Source organism: Oncorhynchus tshawytscha, linkage group LG04, assembly GCF_018296145.1.
Source record: "Oncorhynchus tshawytscha isolate Ot180627B linkage group LG04, Otsh_v2.0, whole genome shotgun sequence".
Lineage (NCBI taxonomy): Eukaryota > Metazoa > Chordata > Actinopteri > Salmoniformes > Salmonidae > Oncorhynchus > Oncorhynchus tshawytscha.
In genome coordinates this window covers 68,327,182-68,347,639 of record NC_056432.1, presented here as the reverse complement: position 1 = coordinate 68,347,639, position 20,458 = coordinate 68,327,182, and the positions used below count along the sequence as shown (strand labels likewise).

At 44.5% G+C, this 20,458-nt stretch overlaps 1 protein-coding gene across 1 annotated transcript in view; it reads left to right on the top strand.

Moving 5' to 3' along the window:
- Positions 1 to 19,387, top strand: part of LOC112249282 (potassium voltage-gated channel subfamily C member 1-like) — a 40,296-nt gene extending 20,909 nt beyond the window's left edge. The window contains exons 2-4 of the mRNA XM_042321117.1: positions 4,377 to 5,316; positions 16,681 to 16,971; positions 17,831 to 19,387. Coding sequence (XP_042177051.1) covers positions 4,377 to 5,316; positions 16,681 to 16,971; positions 17,831 to 17,976 — 1,377 coding nt within the window. The 3' untranslated portion in view covers positions 17,977 to 19,387. The remainder of the gene's footprint in view (positions 1 to 4,376; positions 5,317 to 16,680; positions 16,972 to 17,830) is intronic.
- The last annotated feature ends 1,071 nt before the right edge of the window (positions 19,388 to 20,458 follow it).

Sequence of the window (20,458 nt, the reverse complement as noted above, 5' to 3'; positions counted from 1 at the left end):
CCAAACTTTAGAAGCCTTATTAATACTAAAGAACACTAAAAGTTTGCATTTCAGCAACAAAAGAGTGATCAAATTAAGATCCTACATCTGTAACTTACTTCCAACATTTCCTGATTAAGCATTTGATCTACTTGACATGTACATGCTTTCTGTGGCACAGTCTACATTGCAGCCTTTTAACTTAATTACATTGTGTATTTACTATCTCAATGCATCCTCTCAAACAAACGACATGCTTGCGATGTTGTGTATTGTTAGATAATACTGCACTGTTGGAACTAGGAACACAAGCATTCTGCTCCATCCAGAAGAACATCTGATAAATATGTGTATGAGACCAATACAATTTGCAGAGTAGAACCCACAGCAAATCTAAATATTTTGTGCACAATACCATTGATTTAATTCCATATTGAATGTTAATATCCATGCATTATTCTGCTTAGTGGTTGTGTCCTTAAACTAGCAGGTACTGCACACTGCCAAGTGTCACACTCAGACTTACATACAGTATTTATTATGGTCACATTTCTATCTTTATTCATCTCTGTCCATTAAGCTTCTTATTTAGTGGTGTTGTTGTTAATTCAGTTCCATGTAGCAGAGTCTTGGTAGTGAAGCTGCTGGGTGTTTATTTCCCAGCAGTATGGCTCCTATAACCATCTCTGATGAGAGTGTGATGTGTTCTGACAGAAAGGCCTGCTGATTGGTTTCCTTGGAGGAAGGTTATATTCTCAGTTATAAACTCAGCATTGTCTTTGACTCCCTCCCACTGAAGGATGAGGCCTTGCCAGCCTAGTCACAAAGGGAAAAGAACCACCCTCTCAAAGCTGAGAGGTGCAGTGCAAATGCTTGCTTGCTCTGGTCAGTCTGCAGTGTAGACATTATGTTTGGGTCGGCGTCAGTTCTGTGCATGGGATTGTACTGTATGAGTGGGATTGTAGGTAGGTAGTCCTGTGTGAAGGCGGTTCCTTCACCTGTAATGCAAACAGGACAATGGCTCATGTTCAGCACTTCTAATACTTATTTGCTCCAAACCGGAATGATACAGATAAAGGATCTTAATTTGATCCCCCTGTTGCACGAGAGCTTTCCCTCAATGCAGGACATTTAAAATGTGTAGTGTAATTGAGGTTTAAAGAAGGTTTCTGAAGGTTGTCATTTCCACTTTGAAATTTGACTTGATTTTCCCTACTGAAAAATGTATCAATCCTTACAAAAATGTACATGAATTATAATCCACATAATAATGATAATTTCCTGTTTCTGAAGGATTATCTTCCTGCTGTAGCAAATTAGCTCAAATTAAGATCTTACATCTGTATGTCATGTATTTTTAGTTATTTTTACTTGCCTATTACAGTGGAGGAAATTTGACTCCCTAATGGTTCATTCAAATGACTTCCTGGCTTTCTGTAACACTGATTTATCACAACTCAACAAGCTAATCACACATCTATTACGGAAACACCCCCACATCCAAACCATGACAACATACAGTAATTCACATGAGTGTGTTATATTGCACTTTGCCTCGTATTTATTGTAAGACACTCGCTCATTAGTTTTCTGTAAATGTTGCTGATACATGTTCTGTTGAGAACACCAGGGAAAATATCATTCTGCTAGCATCTTCCACCAAATACATCACAATCTGCCTTGGATGATGTTTACACACTCAGCCATGCATGCTAACAAGCATGTATCTGAGCGTACATCACACACACGCTCAGATACATTCATTCATGCACACACATTGTTTATGCTGCAGGTCAGAGGTAAGAACGAGGAAGGGTGGCTCTCATGTTGGCTTAATGTATTGTAATATGAGATTAGAAGTTTGTCTCAAGATAAAGCTTTTAGAGAATGCATTTAGGATACAAATTGCGCACATGCCATGATACCACTCTGTCTAGAAGTTCCTCAATGATGTGTTGATCCTTTCCTCTATCTATACTACACTGCTGTTTCTATGTTCAGTGCCAGCAGTCTGTAGCCAGTCATGGAATAAACATAAAGGAAAGGTTAGTCAACGTTTTTCAAAGATAGCTGTTTCATTTCCTTTCTCTGGAGAGTTCAGTTAGTCTCATGGAATTTGTGTTAACGGCTCAAGTTCCTTCATTAGTGAACAATATGATACTTTTCCAATGTTTCAGGTTTTCCTCTTACAGCTGCATATCGTACTTTACTAACGGCTCAAGTTCCTTCATTAGTGAACAATATGATACTTTTCCAATGTTTCAGGTTTTCCTCTTACAGCTGCATATCATACTTTATTAATAACGATGTTGCTGTATTGATACGGATAGTTGATCATGTTGGAGAAAATGTTGGATGTTCTGAGAACAATGTCACATGGACTTAGATGTTGGATATTCTGCACAGGAAGTTGACAGCAGTTTGTATTAATTCTCAGTCCAATGACAGGCCTCTGTAATTAAATCCATCCAGGGATGCTGCTGATCTATTTTCACACCAATGAAATAATGGAAGCAAGTCTGTCACCTTTGCTGGGCTTGTGAGAGAAAATGTTGTGGTGACAAGGACAGTAACACTCTCTTCTCTTCCTTCTGGCCTTACCACAACCTGTCTTCATTTCAGAAACCCAACCAGAAGGTTATTTTTATGTGAAGGACAGGACAGATGGAAACAGTCAGAGTGTGAAAACAAAGTCATTGAATTTCATTTACACTTGTGCATTGAAGTGTTATTGTGGTTGTTGTTGCTGCAGTGGTTTTCGTGGTTGTTGTTATTGTTGTTGCTGCTGTGGTTGTTGTTGTTGTCAATGTCTAGTGTGTGTTGCATGTGTGTCAGAATGAGAGTGAGAGTGTGAATGAATGCGTGTGTTTCTAAGAAAGAAATCGCAGTGGGCTTTTCGTCTTTCAGACGTCTTTCAGGCGTCACCCTCCCTGTCATGTGTGCCGTCATCTCCAGGCCTCTGCTGCATTAGGCAGGTGGAGGTGGCATATCTAATGTACCCTTTTATCAATTTCATTAGCACACAATGCAGAAGGGCCTGCAGCTTGCAAAGCCTTCAACAACAATAGGCCTGATCAGAGTGAATCGCTCTAGCACAGTTTCTTTAAAAGTAATGACGTTCTCTCAATTTAATGAGTCAGTCAGACTGTCTGTATTGTCATTTCTGTCTCTGATTCTGTATCTGATTGTATCAGTGGAACACAAGGTACATTTACTACAGTGAATGAAACCTACTGGAAAAGGGCAATCTATAGGTTTAAGTGTAAAGGGTTAACTAGAATATGTTTTTGTGCCTTTTTCCATTGTACAAGCCTTTCAACGGTCACTGGAGGTTAACTAGACCACTTCATTTCTCAACACCCCGGTGTGCTTCTTTTGTCAATGAATCCTTTCTCCCGAGAGGTTGTTGTTGTTATTGTGAGTATAAGGGTTGTAAGGTGTGCTTGTCTTATACTGTTTGGAGTTGAAAATATCAATTTGATTTACCCTTTATATTGACATTGCTTTGGCTCAGTTTGTTAAAAGTCAAGGATGTTGGAAGTTGTGTACCATGCACAAAAAGAACTGTCTTGGAAAAATAACCTAATTGTCATTTGTTCTTCTTTAATGGAATCACTAAGCCCTTCATGTCCAGGTAGGACCCTGGCTCTATCACTACTGCACTGTGGCTGTTGTGTATGTGCCTGGCCGCGCCTGCCTCCTCTCAGACCTGGACCTGTTTAAAGATACAGTCCGGGATCTTAAGCAAAACAAAATCTTAACATAGTGAACGAATTGGATTTGTAACATAGCACACGAATTGGATTTGTAATGTATCACACGAATTGGATGATGGAGCATCACTTTAATATTCCAGTGGTGTTAAGTGGAGTTATGCAACCCAATCAGTCTCTTCTGGCAGCAGCAGCACTGCTGTCAGCCCTAATCTATGGGCAGCAGTGTATAGCGGCCTATACATTAAGGACTATGCATTAAAACACCATTCAAAATTTATGAGGTGGCACTGTCACATATTATCATTTGGGCCAGATGCCATGGTGAAGACAGTGCCCTCCCGGAAATAATACCTTAAGTGCTGGCGCAAAAGCTGACCCAGAAACAAGCTTTCCCCTGTACAGTACATAACATCCCCCTCGGTCCCTCCCCTCCTCCCTGCAGGCCCCGCCAATACTAGCAACACCGGTAGTGGAGCACCACAATTTAGGTGCACACCCTTTCATGTGACACTCAGTTAAGAGTACTGACCTAGATGTGTGTTGTAGAACTGAAGAGAGCTGTGGGGGTGTTTTAGTGCTCTGTTCCTTCACGTTTGTATTCTAAGCTCCCTCGCTTATAATCTCTCCCTCTCTCTTTCCCTCACCCTCCTTCTCTCCCTCCCTCTCATCTCTCCCCTGCAGTGGATAGCCTTCGCCTCCCTGTTCTTCATCCTGGTTTCCATCACCACCTTCTGCCTGGAGACACACGAGGCCTTCAACCCCATCATCAACCGGACAGAAATTGACCCGCTGGACAACAGCACGCGGGTCTACCAGGAGACTGAGACCGTGGTCTTCCTCACCTATATTGAAGGGGTCTGTGTGCTGTGGTTTACATTTGAGTTTATAATGCGAGTGACTTTCTGTCCGAGCAAGCTGGAGTTTTTCCGTAACACCCTCAACATCATCGACTTTATTGCCATCATGCCCTTCTACCTGGAGGTGGGGCTGAGTGGGCTCTCTTCCAAGGCGGCTAAGGATGTACTGGGTTTCCTACGCGTGGTACGCTTTGTCCGGATCCTCCGGATCTTTAAGCTGACTAGGCACTTTGTGGGACTGCGTGTCCTGGGTCATACACTCCGAGCCAGCACCAATGAGTTCCTGCTCCTCATCATCTTCCTTGCCCTGGGTGTGCTCATCTTCGCCACTATGATCTACTATGCTGAAAGGATTGGTGCCAAGCCCAATGACCCCCGAGCCAGCGAGCACACGCACTTCAAGAACATTCCTATTGGATTCTGGTGGGCGGTGGTGACAATGACAACCCTGGGCTATGGAGACATGTACCCTCAGACATGGTCTGGCATGCTGGTGGGAGCGCTGTGTGCTCTGGCTGGTGTGCTGACTATCGCCATGCCAGTGCCTGTTATTGTCAATAACTTTGGGATGTATTACTCCCTGGCGATGGCCAAGCAGAAGTTACCAAAGAAAAAGAACAAGCATATCCCCCGCGCCCCACTTCTGGGCTCCCCCAATTACTGTAAGTCGGAGGTAACCTCACCTCACCACAGCACGCAGGACGACACATGGCCCCTGGCCCCACAAGAACCACCAGAAGAGATCTTAGAAATAAACAGAGAAGGTAGGAAAACTTTCTGCCAAATGTCCATCTGAATCTCAATGAAAAGAAAAGAAATGCTCAAAGAACTGACTGAACTCCCCTGCCTTCACACCACCTCCTCCTTCTCCTACTCATCCTCCTCTCTCCACCTCCTCCTTCTCCTACTCATCCTCCTCTCTCCACCTCCTCCTTCTCCTCCTCATCCTCCTCTCTCCACCTCCTCCTCATCCTCCTCTCTCCACCTCCTCCTTCTCCTACTCATTCTCCCCTCTCCACCTCCTCCTTCTCCTACTCATCGTCCTCTCTCCACCTCCTCCACCTCCTCTCCCTACTCATCCTCCTCTCTCCACCTCCTCCTTCTCCTACTCATCCTCCTCTCTCCACCTCCTCCTTCTCCTACTCATCCTCCTCTCTCCACCTCCTCCTCCTCTCTCCACCTCCTCCTCCTCTCTCCACCTCCTCCTCCTCTCTCCTCCTCCTCCTCTCTCCACCTCCTCCTCCTCTCCCCTCCTCCTCCCCTCCTCCTGCTAACTCACCAGTCAGAAAAACAGCCAATCTCCACACCAGGAGCCATTGAATGTGGAGAGCCCCTACATGGCAGTATGTTGACCAGTGACCACTCCACACATACAAATACATTATCAACTCCACTGCCCACTCGCCAGACATTATCAACTCATACCACACTAGACCAAACCTCATACCACACCAGACCAAACCTCATGCCAGATCAGACCAAACCTCATACCACACCAGACCAAACCTCACACCACACCAGACCAAACCTCATGCCAGATCAGACCAAACCTCATACCACACCAGACCAAACCTCACACCACACCAGACCAAACCTCATGCCACAACAGACCAAACCTCATACCACACCAGAACAATCTCCACCTCAACTACCTTTTCATCTCTACCCTGACCAGTTTAATGCAGTGATAAAAACACGAAAGGTAACACAGTGGCACATACAGTAGCCAGCCATCCCGACCACAGATGTTAAATAGCCTATTTCCTCCACTCAGATGGAAAATACATCACAATTTATGAATCACACATAAGACTATCACACCCATGCATTTATGATATGTCCTAGTTAACTTATCTGCTTGTGTGCTGTCTCAGGAAAAATACTGCAGTGCTGTGAAACAAGTTTAAAGCCTGCAGACATATTGTTCATTTGGCTGATTGCCAAATGTATTTGTATGATGCATAGGCCAGGTAGCAGAATAGGAAGCTTTTCAGAAACATATACTGTATATATATATATATATATATATATATATATATATATATATATATATATATATCAGTGGGGAGAGCAAGTATTTGATACACTGCCAATTTTGCAGGTTTTCCTACTTACTAAGCATGTAGAGGTCTGTAATTTTTCATCATAGGTACACTTCAACTGTGAGAGACGGACTCTAAAACAAAAATCCAGAAAATCACATTGTATGATTTTCAAGTAATTCATTTGCATTTTATTGCATGACATAAGTATTTGTTAACCTACCAACCAGTAAGAATTACGGCTCTCACAGACCTGTTCGTTTTTCTTTAAGAAGCTCTCCTGTTCTACACTCATTACCTGTATTAACTGCACCTGTTTGAACTCGTTACCTGTATAAAAGACACCTGTCCACACACTCAATCAAACAGACTCCAACCTCTCCACAATGGCCAAGACCAGAGAGCTGTGTAAGGACATCAGAGATAAAATTGTAGACCTGCACAAGGCTGGGATGGGCTACAGGACAACAGGCAAGCAGTTTGGTGAGAAGGCAGCAACTGTTTGCGCAATTATTAGAAAATGGAAGAAGTTCAAGATGACGGTCAATCACCCTCGGTCTGGGGCTCCATGCAAGATCTGACCTTGTGGGGCATCAATGATCATGAGGAAGGTGAGGGATCAGCCCAGAACTACACGGCAGGACCTGGTCAATGACCTGAAGAGAGCTGGGACCAGAGTCTCAAAGAAAACCATTAGTAACACACTATGCCGTCATGGATTAAAATCCTGCAGCACACGCAAGGTCCCCCTGCTCAAGCCAGCGCATGTCCAGGCCCGTCTGAAGTTTGCCAATAACCATTTGGATGATCCAGAGGAGGAATGGGAGAAGGTCATGTCGTCTGATGAAACAAAAATAGAGCTTTTTGGTCTAAACTCCACTCGCCGTGTGGAGGACGAAGAAGGATGAGTACAACCCCAAGAACACCATCCCAACCGTGAAGCATGGAGGTGGAAACATAATTCGTTGGGGATGCTTTTCTGCAAAGGGAACAGGACGACTGCACCGTATTGAGGGGAGGATGGATGGGGCCATGTATCGTGAGATCTCGGCCAACAACCTCCTTCCCTCAGTAAGAGCATTGAAGATGGGCCGTGGCTGGGTCTTCCAGCATGACAATGACCCAAAACACACAGCCAGGGCAACTAAGGAGTGGCTCCGTAAGAAGCATCTCAAGGTCCTGGAGTGGCTTAGCCAGTCTCCAGATCTGAACCCAAAAGAAAATCTTTGGAGGTAGTTGAAAGTCCGTATTGTTTAGCAACAGCCCCGAAACCTGAAGGATCTGGAGAGGGTCTGTATGGAGGAGTAGGCCAAAATCCCTGCTGCAGTGTGTGCAAACCTGGTCAAGAACTACAGGTAACATATGATCTCTGAAATTGCAAACAAAGGTTTCTGTACCAAATATTAAGTTTTGCTTTTCTGATGTATCAAATACTTATGTCATGCAATAAAATGTAAAGTAATTACTTAAAAATTATACAATGTGATTTTCTGGATTGTTGTTTTAGATTCCGTCTCTCACAGTTGAAGTGTACCTATGATAAAAATTACAGACCTCTACATGCTTTGTAAGTAGGAAAACCTGCAAAATCGGCAATGTATCAAATACTTGTTCTCCCCACGGTATACACAGTTGAAGTCAGAAGATTACATACACCTTAGCCAAATACATTTAACCTCAGTTTTTCACAATTCCTGACATTTAATCCAAGTAAAAATTCCTTTTTAGGTCAGTTAGGATCACCACTTTATTTTAAGAATGTGAAATGTCATCAAATTAGTAGAGAGAATGATTTATTTCCTGGGTCAGAAGTTTACAAACACTCAATTAGTATTTGGTAGCATTGCCTTTAAATTGAGTAACTTGGGTCAAACTTTACGGGTAGCCTTCCACAAGCTTCCCATAATAAGTTGGGTGAATTTTGCCCTATTCCTTCTGATAGAGCTGGTGTAACTGAGTCAGGTTTGTAGGCCTCCTTGCTCACACACACTTTTTCAGTTCTGTCCACAAATGTTCAATAGGATTGAGGTCAGAGCTTTGTGATGGCCACTGCAAAACCTTGACTTTGTTGTCCTTAAGCCATTTTGCCACAACTTTGGATATATGCTTGGGGTCATTGTCCATTTGGAAGACCACATTTGCGACCAAACTTTAACTTCCTGACTGATGTCTTGAGATGTTGCTTCAATATATCCACATAATTTTCTTCTCTCATGATACAATCTAGTTTGTGAAGTGCACCAGTCCCTCCTGCAGCAAAGCACCCCCACAACATGTTGCTACCACCCCCGTGCTTCAGGGTTGGGATGGTGTTCTTCGGCTTGCAAGCCTTCCCCTTTTTCCTCCGAACATAACGATGGTCATTATGGACAAACAGTTCTATTTTTGTTTTATCAGACCAGAGGACATTTCTCCAAAAAGTACGATCTTTGTCCCCATGTGCAGTTGCAAACCGTAGTCTGGCTTTTTTATGGCGGTTTTGGAGCAGTGGCTTCTTCCTTGCTGAGCGGCCTTTCAGGTCATATCAATATAGGACTCTGTGGATATAGATACTTTTGTACCTGTTTCCTCCAGCATCTTCACAAGGTTCTTTGCTGTTGTTCTGGGATTGATTTGCACTTTTCGCACCAAAGTACGTTCGTCTCTAGGACACAGAACGCGTCTCCTTCCTGAACGGTATGACTGCGTACTATTGTTTGTACAGATGAACATGGTACCTTCATGCATTTGTTAATTGCTCCCAAGGATGAACCAGACTTGTGGAGGTCTATAATTTTTTTCTGAGGTATTGGCTGATTTCTTTTGATTTTCCCATGATGTCAAGCAAAGAGGCACTGAGCTTGAAGGTAGGCCTTGAAATACATCCACAGGTACACCTCCAATTGACTCAAATTATGTCAATTAGCCTATCAGAATCTTCTAAAGCCATGACATCATATTCTGGAATTTTCCATGCTGTTTAAAGGTACAGTCAACTTAGTGTATGTAAACTTCTGACCCACTGGAATTGTAATACAGTGAATTATGAGTGAAATAATCTGTCTGTAAACAATTGTTGGAAAAATGACTTGTCATGCACAAAGTAGATGTCCTAAACAACTTGCCAAAACTATAGTTTGTTAACAAGAAATTTGTGGAGTGGTTGAAAAACGAGTTTTAATGACTACAACTTAAGTGTTAGTAAACTTCTGACTTCAACTGTATATATTCACTACCAGTCATAATCTTTAGCACACCTACTTATTCAAGTGTTTGTCTTTATCTTTTCTATTAAATAACACATATGGAATCCTGTAGTAACCAAAAAAGTTTAAACAAATCAAAATGTATTTTATATTTGAGATTCTTCAAATAGCCACCCTTTGCCTTGATGACAGCTTTGCACGCGCTTGGCATTCTCTCAACCAGCTTCATGAGGTAGTCACCTGGAATGCATTTCAATTAACAGGTGTGCCTTCTTAAAAGTTTGTTTGTGGAATGTCTTTCCTTCTTAATGCATTTGAGCCTATCAGTTGTGTTGTGACAAGGTAGGGTGGTATACAGAAGATAGCCCTATTTGGTAAAAGACTGCCCATATTATGGCAAAAACAGCTCAAATAAGCAAAGAGAAACGACAGTCCATCAATATTTTAAGACATGAAGGTCAGTCAATACGGAACATTTCAAGAACTTTGGAAGTTTCTTCAAGTGCAGTCGCAAAAACCATCAAGCGCTATGATGAAACTGTCTCTCATGAGGACTGCCACCAGAATGGAAGACCCAGAGTTACCTCTGCTACAGAGGCTGTTCATTGGAGTTACCAGCCCAAAGAAATGCTTCACAGAGTTCAAGTAATAAACACATCTCAACATCAACTGTTCAGAAGAGACTGTGTGAATCAGGCCATCATGGTCAAATTGCTGCAATGAAACCACTACTAAAGGACACCAATAAGAAGACTTGTTTGGGCCAAGAAACACAAGCAATGGACATTAGACTGGTGGAAATTTGGTCCTTTGGTCTGGAGTCCAAATTTGATATTTTTGGTTCCAACCTCCGTGTCTTTTTGAAATGCGGTGTGGGTGAATGGATGATCTCTGCATGTGTATTTCCCACTGTAAAGCATGGAGGAGGAGGTGTTATGGTGTGTGGGTGCTTTGCTGGTTACACTGTCTGTGATTGATTTAGAATTCATGGCACACTTAACCAGCATGGCTACCACAGCATTCTGCAACAACACGCCATCCCATCTGGTTTGGGCTTAGTGGGACTATAATTTGTTTTTCAACAGGACAATGACCGAACACATCTCCAGGCTTTGTAAGGGCTATTTTACCAAGAAGGAGAGTGATGGAGTGCTGCATGACCTGGCCTCCACAATCCCCTGACCTCAATCAAATTGAGATGGTTTGGGAAGAGTCGGACCGCAGAGTGAAGAATAAGGAGCCAACAAGTGCTCAGCATATGTGGGAACTCCTTCAAGACTGTTTGAAAGCATTCCAGGTGAAGCTGGTTGAGATGTCAAGAGTGTGCAAAGCTGTCATCAAGGCAATGTGTGGCAATTTAAAGAATCTCAAATATAAAATATATTTTGATTTGTTTAACACTTTTCTGGTTACTACATTATTCCATATATGTTGTTTCATAGTTTCGATGTCTTCACTATTATTCTACGATGTAGAAAATAGTAAAAATAAAGTAAAACCCTTGAATGAGTAGGTGCTCTAAAACCTTTGACCGGTGGTGTAGATGTATATTTCTTTAACAGCGAATGCTTTTATTTCACAGTTAACTTGTTGAACTAACATTGCACCAGTGATATCGCACTCTAGAAATTACTGCAGTAAAAGAGACAGCCTGGTTTCCTGGAGACCTGTGTGTCTAACCTGTGTGACTCATAGGGGAAGTTGGACAAAGACAGCAGAGAGTGGGGGTTTCCCTCAGAGAACCCATCAATTTGCAGAAGGTCCCTTGGATGATGACTGTGTTGCTCTTTCATGTTTTTCTGCTTGGTGACCAGGCCAGTTGTGGTGAGCACAAGCAGCTTTGGGGGATTCTCAGTTACTCACTGGCTGATATACTGTACATCGCCTACTCATGATAGGGATAGGGCCCAACTGATTCCATTGGGTTCCCTCTTCTATGAAATAGTGTGAGTAGTGTGTATTTATGCTCTGCCACGAGGGCCTGAAGTGGCCATGAGTACATCTTGTGATGGCTCCTTATTTACTGCCACATGTTACGGCCAAGCATCATTCCACTCTACATCTATGACTAACAGCCCTCTGAGCACTCTCACACACACAAAAAAACACTGCACCCCTCGCTGGCTGGCTGTACTCCTGTTTATATTAGAATCCTTTATAACTTTATAATGAATGTTTTCCCTGGAGAGTTGTGATCCAAGATGTCCCACTTACAAGGTGTCTCTACTGATTAGATTCCAACGATACTATTCAGTGATAGTTATTTGTTTGTAACAAACCAATTTAGATTACCTTGACCTCTATCTGCACCTTTACTTTGTAGCCTGTCAGATGGCGTCTACAGGCTGAGCCATCAGGGCCTGTCACCTGACCTGACTCCCTGCAAAGAGAACATCCATAACATAATGTGACATAATGACCTGTCTGCTGGAGGAGAGAGGGAAAACATTAGCAAGGGTCACACTTCCTGACTTTCTGACTTTGCCTAGTCATATGATACAGGATGTGCCTAAGTCTCATTACTTCTATGATCTTGACCAATGAGAGTTAGAGATTCACCAGGCACTGCCATAATGTACATTATCTGGAGGTGGTAAAAACAAAGATTTTTTTTTCACCTTCCCACCATCCTCTCTCTTACTTAATGTCTTATTTATTTAATTCTCCCCAATCTTTTTTCCATGCCAATGCCTGTTGCCATGACAACAGTGTCCAAGCAACGCACATTGCACAATAAGATTGAGGTTCCGCCAGGAACTGCAGCTATTCACTTGCTTCTCCTATTATTCACACTGGGCTGCAAAGCAGAATGATGGAATAAGCAGCCAATCTGAAACTCATTTAGCACCCAATCAGAAAACAGTTTGACCAGCTCATCCATCTACTGTACATGATGTCACTGAATGGTAATTGAACAGACAGACATTAGAGCAACACTTTACATTACATGAATATTGTTCCAAAGTTACTATAAGGGATATATGTATGTAATCAACTCCTTCCATTTATGTAATAACACATGAATACACACATTCAGGAACATGCTGAACATGGGCCCTCAAGATGGGTTGGATTCAGCTCAGGGGGAAATTAATAATGCGTGTAGAATGTTGTGATTCTGGCACATAAGTTGGCATTCTCTATATACGGCCTCCAATGGAGTGAGAACTCTGTCTGTGTTACCCTCGTCGTTGGTAAAGCTCTATGCAATGCAGAAAGCAACTACACACAAAGACAAGATCCCACAACTGAAGGTTGGAAAAAGGGCTGCCTAAGTATGATCCCCAATCAGAGACAACGATAGACAGCTGCCTCTGATTGGGAACCATACTCGGCCAACAAAGAAATATAAACATAGATTTCCCACCCTAGTCACACCCTGACCTACCAAATAGAGAATATAAAGGATCTCTAAGGTCAGGGCGTGACAGTACCCCCCCAAATGTGCGGACTCCCGGCCGCAAATCTGAACCTATAGGGTAGGGTCCGGGTGGGCATCTACCCTCGGTGGTGGCTCCAGTTCCGGACATAGCCCCTGCTCCCTACGCTGATCCCTCCGCTTCTGTGGAACTGGACCATGGATCGTTGCCGGAGGAACCGGACCGTGGATCATCGCCGGAGGCTCTGAACTGGGAACCACCACTGGAGGCTCTGGACTGCAGCTCGTCGCTGAAGACTCTGAACTGCAGACCGTCGCTGGAGGCTCTGGACTGCAGACCGTCGCTGGAGACTCTGGACTGCGGACCGTCGCTGGAGACTCTGGACTGCGGACCATCGCTGGAGACTCTGGACTGCGGACCGTCGCTGGAGACTCTGGACTGGGGACCGTCTCTGAGGGCTCCAGACTGGGGACCATCTCTGAAGGCTCCGGACTGGGGACCGTCTCTGAAGGCTCTGGACTGTGGATCGTCGCTGGAGACTCTGGACTGCGGACCGTCGCTGGAGACTCTGGACTGGGGACCGTCTCTGAGGGCTCCAGACTGGGGACCATCTCTGAAGGCTCTGGACTGGGGACCGTCTCTGAAGGCTCTGGACTGTGGATCGTCGCTGGAGGCTCCCGACTGGGGACCATCGCTGGAGGCTCCAGACTGGGGACTGTCGCTGGAGGCTCCGGACTGGGGACTGTCGCTGTAGGCTCCTTGCCATGAATCATCAATACAGGCTCCGGGCAATGGATCATCACTGGAGGCTTCGTGCTATGAATTACCACTACAGGCTCCGGGCTATGGATCATCACTGGAGGCTTCGTGCCATGGATCATCACTACAGGCTCCGGGCCATGGATCATCACTGGAGGCTTCGTACAGGGAGCTGGAACAGGTCTCACCGGACTGAGGAGACGTACTGGAAGCCTGGTGCGGGGAGCTGCCACAACGCGTCCTGGCTGGATACCCATTTTAGCCCGGTGAGTGTGGAGAGCTGGCACGGGATGCACTGGGCTATGAAGGCGCACTGGAGGCATAGTGCGTAGAGCCGGCGCAGGATATGCTGGGCCGTGGAGGCGCACTGGAGGTCTGGAGCGTAGAGCTGGCACAACGCGCCCTGGCAGAATCCCGCCTGTAGCACGGCAAGTGCGGGAAGCTGGCACAGGCCGCACTGGATTGACGAAGGATATCCTGGGCCAAAGAGACGCACCGGAGGTGAGGAGTGCTGAGCCGGCACAATCCGTCCTGGCTGAATGCCCACTCTAGCACGGCAACTGCGGGGAGCTTGCACAGAGCACACCGGGCTGTGGATGCGCACTGAAGGCATGGTGCGCAGAACCGGATAACATGGTGCTTGACCGGTCACTCGCTCCCCACGGTAAAAGCGGGGAGTTGGCTCAGTTCTGAAGCCTGACTCCGCCAATCTCCCTGTGTGCCCCCCCCACAAAAAAATTGGAGGCTGCTTGATTCATTGAGCTAATCTAAACATAGATTTCCCACCATAGTCACACCCTGACCTACCAAATAGAGCATATAAAGGATCTCTAAGGTCAGGGCGTGACAGTCTGTCCTCCAGTCTTTGAACAAGAGGCATGGGCTGTTTGATTAGGATGAGGGATAGGCTAGGATTGCCAAATATACAATGCATCAATTAACTTTTTACAGCAGTCTACACAATATAACTCACTTTCTAGGAATAAGAGAGCTGGGAAAGATTACATAACTTTTAAAGTACTGTTCTGTACTCCTCATAAAGATGGTCCCTTGAGCAGCTGATGTGATCGAGCGTTCTGGCTCGACACACACATGCACGCACGCACACACACACACACACACACACACACACACACATAGCTATCAAATAAGCTACTTGCTTATTTATGACATCCATTACTTAGTTGCATACTTGAATATGGTGTGTGCTAATTGTTCGAAGTTTGAACAGATGGACACATCTATTTTTACTAAATAATGTCAAAACACACAGACACACATTAAGGGACCAGTGAGGACCCGGTGAAATGCCATTGGGATGACTATGAGAGTGCAATTCCAAACAGCAAGCCAGTGCAGTAAACAAAACAAAAACACCCTCTGAAATTGCTGTCATCATTTATTCAGTGAGCTGTTTTTAACCACATGTGCAACACAGACACTTGACCAGGTCCGCTAACTCACATACAGTATCTCGCTGTATATCTCTTCTGTGGTTGTGCAGTGTGGCAACACATTTCAACGAGAAGCGATGAGTATGGTTCTGCGAGAAATGTAAGGTGGCTGTAGTGATGGCTGTAGTGATGGCTGACCAAAATGACCAGAATGCATCATGCTTCTATTGGAAGTGTTGTCCTCCACAATGCCAGTGATGGACAGACCTCAGTGATATGGTCATCACTGCTGTGTCATCTTTACTCTCCCTCTCTTTCCCGTAAAGAGGCACCATCTGGACAAATCCTCTGCCACCAAATCCTCTGCCACTGGCCAACAGCCAATCAATAGAGCCCATGACTTGGATACAGATATCCAAAAGATGAATGAGGGGATGGGGGGGAAGTAAGATGGGGATGAAAAAAAGACAAAAGTCAACAGGGATAGGGAGAAGGGGATGAACACAGAGGCTGCAATTAAAGTGTAGGAGGAGAGAGGGAGGTAGGGAATGGTGTCTTTATTCATTGAACTATTCTGAAGAAAGTGACTCATCTCCCACTCTCTCTCCCCTCCTTCCTCTCCCTCCATCCCAGGGGGTCTGCGTCACACATACAATGGCTGTGTGTGGCTGGCTAGGGTCTGTGTGCTGCCTGCTGCTTGCTGCGCTAACAAGAGCAGATGAATTACTGTAATGTGTAATGGGGTGAAGCATCAATGCAGCAGAGACACCATTGCTAATATCTGCAAGTGTTACCCACAAATAACGTTTTACTACAGCGGTGACAGTGGTGGTCTGGGCTGTGTGGTTCAGTCTGGAGATGTAATGCTTACAAGGCCCACGAGGTATGACATGTGAGGCCTGGATGATCAAATGGTAGTGTTTCCTGTTCTCTCAGATTGTTGTGAGTTGGTCACCTTTATTTACCATACTGAAGATGAAGAATCGTGTGGCACTATGGTTATTTTATTGACCTGTAAATAGTCACTGCTACATGTATGTCTGTAACGACAGGTGGTACATTTCCAGGACAGGAGCTTGTTAGTTTTGAGAGTGAGGGATTTGGGAAACCAAAGAAAGCATATATTCCGTGCCAAATTGAGCAGCAAGTCCGAAGTTTTTGTTAGTTGAAGTTCCTGTGGTTGGGATTTGGGCAGTTGGGAAAGGTCCATGTTGATTTTACATTTTGAAAAGTTTGATGATTGTGCTTCAAAACTGTGTTACCTGGTTGATTAAAAAACAGCCAAGCTTGCACACAAATGCCAGTGCTGACACATCCTCTTCCACACCATTGAGGAATCACCACTAAGTTCTTCTCCCTCTGTTTCAGCACCACAAGCTGTTTTTCAAGATCCAAAAGTGAACGGGGAAACATCCAAGGATCCAGCCAAGAGAGCAGCCAAGGAGTCAGCCAAGGAGTCAGCCAAGGAGGCAGCCAAGGAGGCAGCCAAGGAGGCAGAAAAAGCAGCGCTGGCCAATGAAGACTGTCCCCACATAGACCAGATCATGTCACCTGACGACGGCCTGATCTTAAGCCCTATTGACCGGTCCGAGCAGCAGCCCTGCTTCCTCCTGGCCATGGGCGGGAGGCCAGGCCACACGGCGGCCAGAGTCAGGAAGGGTACGTAATATGACACACCTAGACACAGGCCCTACATTGGGGCACACATCCCAGGGCTTAAATCTCAGGGCACACCTTCCCCAGGGCACACACTTCAGGGAACACATCTCAGGGAACACACCTCAGGGAACACACCCCAGGGAACACACCCCGGGGAACACACTTAAACTCAAGCACAAACACACTTTCATGTGTACTCAGGGAGGAGAAACTGGACACACAAAAAGTTGTACTGTAAGTCTGAAACATGACACAAAAAGACACTTTAGAGAGCACACACATTATTTTTGTTGTTGCTTTCTCCTATATCACAGTAGGTCTTGTCCTTACTATCTTTGTCTATACAGCTTCCAACACAAACAACTTTAGGTCCCCCACCCAGGTACTACTGCTGAGCGACACAACATCACCCCCAACATTCTTATTTGGCATTTGGATGCCTTTTTCTCTGTCCAACTCTTCTCTTTCATTAAAACTGAATCATCTGAATTACTCTTACTTTTATGGATTTACTTCCGCAAAAAAATAAGTTACTGAACAAATATATAAACAAATCACTAATCAGTGGTCTTGTTTTTCTGTTTTGGGATTTTCTTTAAATGTTTCTTTACGTTACCATGCCAACCCTCCTCTACATTTCTGGGTGTTCTATTCTTTCCATTTGGTTTGTTCACTATCACTGAGACTATCACACTGCCCCCTGGGCCAACCTTAACTTTCCCCTTTTCTGTTTTTCTTTGTCGTATGTTTGTTTTTCCTTGTTTATCCTCCACTCATTGTCTGATCTGTTTGTTCCTCCCTCCATCACTCCCCCCTTCATCATCCCTTCATCCTTGATTTGTGTCTAATTGGCCGGTAGCTGGCCCTTCCCAGGGGAGGTCACTGGCGGAGCCGGCGCCCCCATGCCCACCGCTCAGCCCCCAGGGCCCCCAGGGCTACCCTCTGCTGCAGCTAGCTGGGTGGGTATGTGGTCAAGAGGACGGCCATGCCACACTCACAACCTGACGCCCCAGCCTCTAGCACTAAAGAATAGCACAATGAAAGAAATGCCTTGTTCAACACACCGAGAGATCCTTACTATCCTTATGCTCTACAATAACATCAGGCCTTCATCATATCCTCTAGTCTACAGTTACACCAGGCAAAGGCAGGACAAGTGCAAGCAAAAGGCTTCTATGATGAATCTAATCTGAAAAAGAAGAAGAAGAAGCTGATTCCACAATTGTTGCAGTATCAAACTATAATGCCAGTGTCATCCGCAGCTTCTTAAATTAGCTGCTTGTGAGCGTAGGGAGATGAATCACAAGCATATAATACTGTATATTGTTGTCATGGGCTAATAGCATTGCTAAATCTCACCTGCCATCATCCCCAGCCAAGTTCCCAGACACTAGCTAAGACAGAACCTGCTACAGCCTCCACACAGTATACAATTTACACATACTTTTTATCCTGTCTCCTCTAGAGCACAGTGGAGCGTTTTTTGGTCGAAAGGTCACACATTCCCACTGTCTCCCATAGTGAACTGCTCTTTGTGAGCATGATCTGTTTAGGATGGACAAGTTCAGTGACTCTCAAGAGCCATAACACAAACACAACAGTAATCCACTGTGTCCACGTCATGAGACTGATCCATTACATGAATCAAGTAGGATGATCACTAACAGTGGCTAAGAGTACACATGCCCTCACTGTTGTATATTCTATGTAATGTGTTTATGAATGTGCTTCTGAGTGTGTGTACGGTATGTCTGTGACTGTGTCTGTGTGTGATTTTCTATGTACATGTTGCCAATGGAAAGTGAACCTGTTTCTCTGTTGCTCCATGTTGGCATGTGTTGTGCTTGTCTCTTAACTCAACACTGCATGTCCTGTCCAGCTGATGGTTGGCATTGGAGAGGAAATGTAGCTGGTGGTAAGGGGTGAAGTATGGTGAGGAATAAGAGAGGCCACATGGTATTACAGTATATGACAAGCATGGTGAGAAGCAAGATGGAAATGTTCAACAGCTCTAACAACGAATAATAGTTCAACAAGATCTAACTTCTGCTAAGAACAATTTTTATACCATTGCTTCACAAATAGATGACAGGCTATTGTTATTAAATAACAGCATATCACAAGATTATGTAACAAGATCACTATATAATTGGACTGCAGTAGATAGTATATGTTGAAGTCTAGCTGAATATGGCTCTGTGCCAGCACTCTTACTGACAGTATTACAAAGCAGACAGGATACTGTCAGTCTCTCTTCTCCATTTCATATTGTTAACCACAAATGTATCTTGATGTTGAACTAGCTGAATAAGCGTCAGATAAGTGTTAGTGCCTGGAGCCAGAATGGCTGCTGGGCTCTCAACCCTGCTAGAATATACATTGATGTGCCTTCTCTTTCTGAGCCATACCTCAGCCCCCCCCTGCTCTCTGCATGCTTCCGGGACCTTAATCAAACAGAGAACACATGAAGGGTAATACGTGCATACAATTTGGCCTGGATCAATAACATTATACATTTAGAAAAAAAGAGTGAAAGGAAATTCTTTGAAAGATAGAGGTCCCATACCAATACACTACACTCCAGAAACTCTGTCTCTCCCCAAACAAATGCTTTATAGCCTTAGCACCATTGCAGGCATGGGGGGGGGTACCGGAGTGGTGTAAGTATCTGCAGGGCCCAGCAGCCCACATAGTGTCCTGTAGCATTCTGTAGACATGGATCAGTGGCACAGGGCGGTCTCCTAGGGTCCCCTCTAAACCTCTGTCCCTCTCCTTGTTACCCACCCACAGGAACCCAATCTGCAGCTAGCTCCTGTTCCACCGTGTTGTATCGGTCTGTCCCATTTTTGTCATCTGGACCTTGCTCTCCGTCTTCAGCTTCTGTCTCTTATTTTTTCTGTGGTTATCTATCTGTGTTGCTTGTTCTCTGTCTCTGTAAACTGTCCCTTCTCAAAACTGATAATGGGGAGAGAGTCTTTAATACCAGAAATATGGTAGTTTGACATCCATAGGAAAGAGTAGGTCAGCTCAGGTAGATTCCAAAGGATCTGGAAGAACTCATATAGAACTCTACACCTATGAATGGGAGATAATAATCTCTAAATACTCTTGTATTGCCCATCCAAATGGTGAAAAGGACCCAGCTGTAAATGTTCACTGAAGATGAAGAACTCCAACACTTCAATTATTGGAAACTAGTCATGTCTTTATTGAAGGCAAACCATCAATAGATTCAGTAGTAAAGATATATATTTTTGCTTATCTATATTCTATTTCATAATACTTTTTTACAAGGTAAAGAATGTCTCTTCCCACCACAAGCACAACCACAAAGTAGCTCCTTCAAAGAGAAGTCCAATTTTCCCATTTTTGGTTGACTTCTTCTCTCGTTCTGCTCTTCTGTCTTTTATTCTGTCGATCTACCTATCCAGCTACAATCCTGTCTTTCTCTGTTGGGGTGGCTCCCCCTCAGGGAGGTGGTGTGCAT